Genomic DNA, 7,902 nt, shown 5'->3' on the forward strand with positions numbered 1-7,902 from the left:
GCGTAACCGTGATTAGCTTGTTTGGCTTCCTCCAACGCTGAGACGAGATCCCCAATAGCATCTGTCGTGCAACGTCGACGGCGGAAACCAGAGAGTTGTTCAGGGATCGCGCCAACTGTTTCTAGTGCCCAGTCTAGTCTTCTAAGTATCATGCGTTCGAGAACTTTTCCAAGGCAGGAGGTGAGTGAAATTGGTCGGTATGATGACAAATCTTCTACCGGTTTGCCTGGTTTGTGGATTGGTATGACTTCGGAGTTGAGCCAAGCATCCGGCAGTGCCGCCGTGCTCCAGACTGAGTTTAGCTCCTCCAGTAGTTTAGGCAGCATGACGGGGTCTATGTTGTTTAAAGCCTGGTACGTTATCCCGTCCGGCCCTGGAGTGCTTCTACGACGGGTGGATCTTCTAAGTGCGTGCTGCAGTTCTTTAAGCGTGAAGTCGGAGTCTATGATGGGCAGTTGTTAAAGGGGGGTCACTGATGAGCTAATTTGAAAGCCTGAAGGGGGAGAAATTGGACGGGAGAATTGATCGGCCAAAAGCTCGGCAGTTCGTGCTAATGTAATATTTTGCGATATAGCAAACGCTGAGATCTGAAGCCGAGGAACTACCTCCGATGCGAGAGCACGTGCCATCCTCCAAGCCTGTCTTGCGCCACCGGGAGCACCAAGAGATTCACATTTTTGTCGCCACTGTTTTCGCTGAAGTCGGTTAGTATGGCGGCGGAACGCTGCGTCGATTCTTCTATAGCGCTGAATGTCCTCCATTCTTCTTGTACGTAGCGAACGATTTTGGGCTTGCCGTCGGCGGGCCCTCAACTTGAGGTAGAGGAGGTCAGGATTCGGGCGGGAGACCGGGACCTGGACCAGCCTCGTGGCGTCATATAGGGCTTGTGAAATAGCCGTTGTAAGATCGACGTTTCCTTCAGAGAGAAGGTCTTGGAGGTGCGAGCGATATTGGTCCCAATTGACGACTCTGCAGGTCCTATGTGTAGCGCTTGTAGAGCTTGGGGAGGAGATAATGATCGGGATATGATCACTACCCCAGCTGTCATGTTGAGGTTGCCATCGCGCGCTGAGTTGTGGTGTAGCGAAGCTGAGGTCAAGGACAGTGTTGGAGACCCCCGGTCTGACAAATGTTGCGGTTCCATCATTCAGTGGAACAAGCCCTAGCGTGTCCACTGTGGCCTCAAGAGCAGATCCGCGCGTCGTTGTGTGCTTATCTCCCCAGGTGTGATTATGGGCGTTAAAGTCTCCCAAAAATAGTACGTTTTCTGAGCAGCGCGGCATAATCTTCATCATAATCGTAGGGTCCCATTTGGTTACCGGACGGACGTACGCAGAAACTATGGTAGTGTCGCAGTCCCCTTTACGTATCGTTACACCGGTGAACTCAGCAGCATCGTCACATAAGTCTGTCAAATCTATTTGATGCTGATCCAGTTCTCTTCGGACAAGTATCATGGCTTTCGGCACTTCGTTCTTCGTGTTTTCAGTAACTGGCAGTAGGCCCTGATAAACGACGTATGGAGAAAGTCTGAATTTGCCGTATTTTATACGAGTTTCTTGAAGGGCTAGGACGTCGTATCGGTTGGTCTTTAGATGTAGGCGTAGATCTGAGAGGCGTTGTTGTATGCCGTTAGTATTCCATTGAAGCACTGTTGGACATGCAATATTTCGGGTGCGTCCCTTTGGGTGGATGTTGGGATGCAGCATTATGCTATATTCAGCAGTGGGAACGCTGCCTGAATGAAACCGCATAGAATGTGTGCCCACGAGGCATCAATGCCATCAAGATAAGCACACGCCATTTCTGCTGCTATTCTGAATAATTTTATCCAATTCGCCGTAGGTTTTTCCGGAGCATCTCGGGGTAATGTTTTTGAAGAGTCAGCCGTTGATGTTAGTTCAATATTGGTGACTCCGGTTGAGTGTTCAGATTTTTTGATAGATGCTCCGTTGCATGTCGACTTTTCAGTGCCCGTCGGAATAGTGACACCGGGTTTTGGCTTATTAGACGTTGTTGCAGAGTTGTTGTTAGGTGGTCTTTCAATATTTTTTTGAGGATCGGTCTTGAGTGCTGCGGCATAGCTTAAACCCTTATCGTCAAGGGCTGGGGGTTGCCTGTCCTGCACTGGGGCTTCTCCACTTTTCTTGGAGGTGCTGTTGGCCACCACATTGAGAATGGGTTCTGGTATGACTCCCGACGCCTGCTTTACAATAATTCTGGCAGAGCGGTAGTCAACGGCATTTCTCTTGGCGTACGTGACGACATTTTGCTCTTCTCTCCATTTTGAACACGCTGGAGATGTAGCTTCATGTGCTTCTCCACAGTTGACGCACTTGATCACTGTGGATTTACATTTGGTGTTGCTCGTGGTGTTAGTTATAGGATGCGGCTCTGCACAACGATAGCATGCGGAAGAACGTGTGCATGAGACTGCAAAGTGCCCAAAACCACCACAGTTGCGACACTGGATTGGACGGGGTTTGAACTCCGTCACTTGGTGTCGTACTCGTCCTAGCAGCACGAAGCTTGGCAATGGTGAACTGTTGAATGTCAGCTTTACCACACCTGTCACCCCAAGACGACGTACTCTGGCTATGCGGCCATCCGATCGCAGGTTTTCTAGAATTTCAGGATCTGACAGTTCTGCATCGACATTTTTTATGACACCAATCGATGTGGGGCCCTCGAGGGATTGGTAGGCCCTGACAGAGACACCACAAAGTTCAGGACATTTCAGCAGCGTCCTTGTTGTTTGTCCATTGCGCACATCAACGGCGACGACGTTGAGGCGCTCGTTGGGGCGGATCTGAAGGATGCACTCTGGACAGAGCTTCTCTAGGGCGTTGGAAAGCCTCAAGCTGCTTAAAGTTGCTAGCTTTTGGTCAGGCTTCGTACACTCTAAATCTCTGTTGCGAATATATAGCGAATAAAAGCGCTCGTAGCGAATATATTCGCTACAACAGCGGTAAAAAGCCGGCTTCCACAGTCCTGTATTCGCTACAGACACAAAAAAAGTAAGATACCAACAAAATGTCGAGCAACCTAACATACAAAAAGAGGTACGTAGCGAATGAATCCATCAAAAAAGATACAATCCTTTCGTAGCGAATATTTTTTCCCCACGCTGTTGCGGAAAGGATTTTTCAAGGTTAAGGGACCTTGTTTTTTTTACATTTTGCGTTTTGGTTAAAATAGATCGGTAGCGGATGAATCTCGGAGCGCACAGCAAAGCCCATGGCGAACCCTGACTTGTGCACGAAAATGAAGAAACAAAGTGAAATCTCCGGCCAATTGTTCTTTCTTTTTGCTTTTTGTTTCGTTTTTGTTTTTGAACCCTTGACTGCACCGTGGGGAGAAGGGGAGGGAGAAGGAGGGAGACGAAGAGTTGGCTGTAAAGAGAGAGCCTCAAGCCGACAGAAAAAACAAAACCACGCTACAACCCGACGCCGGTCCCGGGAGAACTTCAGCCAATGGGAAGTCATGAATTTTCAAAAGCGCGGGAGATGCACCAAGAGAGAGAAGCGATATTTAGACAAAACAAGCCGTGACCTCCGCGGCGCTTTGCGCGTTAACTGTGCTGAGTGTCGGTGCGACCGCTAACGTTAGAACGATAGAGTTAGTTCAGCTTGCAACGGACATTCCACTCGGTGCTTGCATCGATTGCTGGGACCGCCCGGTTTGGCACCGTGAATTGGGTAAGTTTTCACAGTTCATTTCTTTACCTCTGATTTTGCAAGTATGTTTGTAGAAATGAACTGCCTTCTCGCCTAGCGAAGGTCTGGTGGATATAAGTAATTAGTGTTCTGGAATCCGTTCGCGCCTGTGGAAATGAAGTGAACTAGTTGGACCTGTTTTGAAGCGGTGAGAAATCAGTCATCGCCAATTCGTTGACGTGTGACGTTTCTTCGTTAGATTGTTTTATCGTAAGGCTTTCCGCGTTCGTTTCTTCGACACTCCTCGCGACAGTTCGTTGCAATGTGTATTACGGTCGCATTTCCTGAACACATATCCTCCTGTGACGTTTTGTCGCAGGAGGATATGTGTTCACGTAACGAGCTTTCACGAAACCATGCAGTGTCGACGAAAGGTGTGTACATAAAAAGTGTCTATGAAAAGTTGTCCACGAAATGGAGTCGCACGAAACGAGTTTTGATGAAACGATAGGGGCCCGTTCTAAAGCGTTTCCGGAGGTCCGCACGGCCTGGAAAATTGAGAGTTCGTCGTCTTCATAACTGCGTGAACCCGTCGACTGGGTGACAGAGAGAGAGAGAGAGAGACGACTTTATTGTGCCATTCTGGCTTAAAGGGGTGTTCGGTGTTTCGACGAGACCAAGGAAATGAATCCAGCTCGTTTGTCAGCATCGACAAGCATATGAGGCCTTAGAACACCCGTTTTGAGCTCATCAATCTGGTAAACCACATTGTTTGCTATTCAGCTTTAAAAAATATTATTGTAAATTATGAATCGACTCATCCTTGACAAGATCATTTTGCATACGGTATAAGTGAGAGGGAATGTTTATTCAATATCGCAGCTAGAATGTCCAGAGGACAACGTCGTGGAACCTGGGCCGAAACTATTTTTTGGCACTGACCGAAAAGTCATCTGGTGTTCAAGCGACCAAAAGATCGTCCTCAAGACAACATCGATGGAGTGAGCATTGGTGCTCTGCCTGGGAGTTCATTATGCAAGAAACATAACCTACCCAGTGGCGTTTTCTCAGCTCCTGGCACTAATCCAAATAGTGGTGGCGGGCGACGCCAACTTTCGCCAAAGTTGGAGAAGGGTACCTCTGAAGGCCCTCTTAAAATCTTTGACAACCTGAAAGAGTGAAGAAGCTTGATAGACGTTACTATACAGTTTTTGAAACTAATCACATTTCCTTATAGGCATATAAAATTTCTGGAAGCTCACCAGGATTCACTGTACCAATATTTTAAGATCAAATAAATACGTTTCCCATTGTTTAACCTTTGCTTCACGTATCTTTTTGTTACGTTCTTTTGGCTGGTTTAGTTTAATGCCTTACTTTTCAGTACCTCTCTAATGCAAACAGGATATCAACCAGGCACGTAGCCAGGATTTTGGTTCGGGGGGGGGGGGGGGGGGGGGGGGAGAGGAGGAGGAGGGGAGGGCCGCCCATGACGAAATGCTGTATGAGGGTGAGGGGGGAGAGGAGGTTCCAGCAAAACGAATGATTTCGGAGGGGGGGGGGGGGGGGCCTTCCCCCTGGCTACGTGCCTGCTATCAACAGTTACACAAACACTGAAGATCCCTATGATCTACCTTGTATACAGGCTGTCTACCAACCTGGCAAACAGAAAACCTGTAATTGTCAGCGAATTTGGCGAGTTTGAAAAATCGGGGAATATACACCTCGCAGTCCGGGAAATTGAGCTTTTCTTTCCCTGAGCGACCGAAAATCACGCGCGTGTGGTGTGGCATAATTGCATGCAACTCGGCTGGCGTGCCGACGCAAATCTCTGGAACTCCAATCGCATTCTCTTGAAACGCTCGCGCTATAGCTTCTATCATTGTGCTCGTACTAAGATGAGTTGCTCTCCTTGTGTTCGCGCTAAAAGATTTATTTTGGGTGAAATATCAAAGAATAGACTGACAAGGTAGTATGATATAGTGGTTAGCCAACGCTTTGTTGGCCGCCAGATATACCAGTGTTTTTCACATATAAACGGTGCTTAAGGGTCCAGATACGTCCTCCCCCCTGGAACCCAGCAGGGAATTATGATAAAATAGGGGAAACCTTAAAAAGTCGTAGAATTTGAAAGTGTCATATTGGTAAACATCCTAATGTAGTGCCTGGAGAAAGCTGATTAAGTACACTGCGCGAACATGCGATCGCGGTTTTCGGTGTTTTTTTGTTTTTTTGTTTTGTCCCTCTTAAAGCCTAAGGGCTGTCTTCAAAACTAGTAGTTTGGTGGAAAACGGTTTTTGGGGCGCATTAACCTAAGCATTCATATTTTATACCCACAAACTTCCCTATAAAGTATTAGTTCTTTGTTGTTGTTTTTTACTTCCGAATAAATGTGTAAAAAAGCAATAGTGATTAAAATATTGTAATATACTCTAATAGTAGCTATGTACTCTGACTACCTTTTTACATAATCACCGTAATGTTTAAGGGTGTTATTATGACGGGGTGCAAACTTTTCGATGACCTCCCCAAGGGAGGCTTCCGCCAGGGTTGTCAGCCCTTCCAAAGAACTGAGTAAACAAGACAATAGTGCTTAAAAATATTTTTTTTTACGCACAGAATGTAGATACATACTCGAGATACTCCTACAAATATTAACCACATAGAAGTCATTACGACGTGGCACGAGCTTTTGTATGCTTTTTCCCTTTCGTATGCCCTCCCCTTTTAGTTGTAAAGTGGGGTGCATACGAAAGCTTGTGCAATGGCATAATGGCTGCCTAAATATATGCCATGATTATGTGGTAAAGTGGCTAGAGCATGTATCTGCAATCTGCATACGCAAATATTTTTAATCGCTCCTTTCTTCTTCACACAATTTGTCGCAAGTCGAAAAAAAAAACAGCCCTGGTACGAAAAATTGCTGACGTAGCCGTGCTCACAGTGTCCAAATATTTTTAATCGCTCCTTTCTTCTTCACACAATTTGTCGCAAGTCGAAAAAAAAAACAGCCCTGGTACGAAAAATTGCTGACGTAGCCGTGCTCACAGTGTCCTGGAGTTTACATAGGGCAACATATTGTGTCTGAGGTGACATAGAACGATCCGATGCGCTCACTGCCAACAGCCGCCTGTTAAATGACCTAATGTAGCAACGAGGCATGTCCCTCTTATGATGTTAGATGCAAAAATATAGCATCTTATGTGAAAAACCGTACTATTTATTTCTTGCTTCTCACATATTCTTGAAGCTTTTAGATAACCCCGTGCTATAGGTGCAAGAAAAGTTCTAGCTGTAGATATAATTCAGCTCCATTCATTAATGCTAGCGCCGTCCTCAACACTTAAATGCATACTATCCTTGCTGCCAACTGCATCACTATATTGGAAACATATGTTCAAGGATTTGTGAATGACGTTAGTAACTTTAAAAGAATGGTTTAATTTGTATCGAATAAGGTTCGTAGCGGTGAACTATTCTGTAATCAACCCAGATAAAAAAGTATCTAATGTGACCCAAATAAAAAGTCTTCGAGGTGACCCAGGTAAAAAATATCTGGGGTGATTCATATAAAAGATTTTCAAGGTGACCCAGCTAAAACATTTTCGAGGTGACCCAGATAAAAGTTCTCCAAGGTAACCCATATAAAAGTTCTCCAAGGTGACCCAGATAAAAGTTCTCCAAGGTAACCCAGATAAAACATTTTCAAGCGGACCCAGATAATTCGTCACAAATATATCCACCACGAATTTGCAAAAAAGTGGTGGATAAATAGCGGATACATCCGCTACCGGGTTACTGTGAGTCCTTCACTGACGTTCGGCTGTTTGTGAACTGTTCCCGAACTCGAAGCAGAGTCGGACAGTGTTTTGTGTGAGCGCTTACGTGATCGTGCCTTGTTCCACTCTTCGTTGTTGGTGTTGCTTTCATCCATAATTTCGACCCCGGTCTCAGACGAGTTCGCTACCGACTCGGACGTCCAGAACTTGGACGCGGTGTCATGAGCATCGTGAGTTGAGTCGTTCGGCATGCAGTGCTGTCCAGGGGTGATGTGGTCTGTCGATACTGGGTTTGTGACGTTGGTGGCGGCGCTTTCAATGCTCTGCTGTGGAAGTTCGATCGTGGAGCCGGGCATCATGATTGGGGTCTAGAAAAGACCACCCTTACGAGTGGCTTTTCACTGGCGACTGCTCGGACGTCGCCGGTAGTTCTGAAGCTTCTTATGGTCGGTCTTTGAAGGTCACAG

At 46.4% G+C, this 7,902-nt stretch overlaps 1 protein-coding gene across 1 annotated transcript; it reads right to left on the reverse strand.

Annotated features, from left to right (window-relative positions):
- Positions 1-1,708: 1,708 nt before the first annotated feature.
- On the reverse strand, positions 1,709-7,669 carry LOC121835552. Its single transcript, XM_042289937.1, has 2 exons — positions 7,448-7,669; positions 1,709-2,909 (listed from the first exon to the last, which is right to left on the reverse strand). The coding sequence occupies exons 1-2, from the start codon at positions 7,588-7,590 to the stop codon at positions 1,709-1,711; spliced, it is 1,344 nt and encodes a 447-aa protein (XP_042145871.1). The 5' UTR covers positions 7,591-7,669.
- Positions 7,670-7,902: the final 233 nt, after the last annotated feature.

This window comes from Ixodes scapularis, unplaced genomic scaffold (assembly GCF_016920785.2).
Source record: "Ixodes scapularis isolate PalLabHiFi unplaced genomic scaffold, ASM1692078v2 PGA_scaffold13__105_contigs__length_92229423, whole genome shotgun sequence".
Classification (NCBI taxonomy): Eukaryota; Metazoa; Arthropoda; class Arachnida; order Ixodida; family Ixodidae; genus Ixodes; species Ixodes scapularis.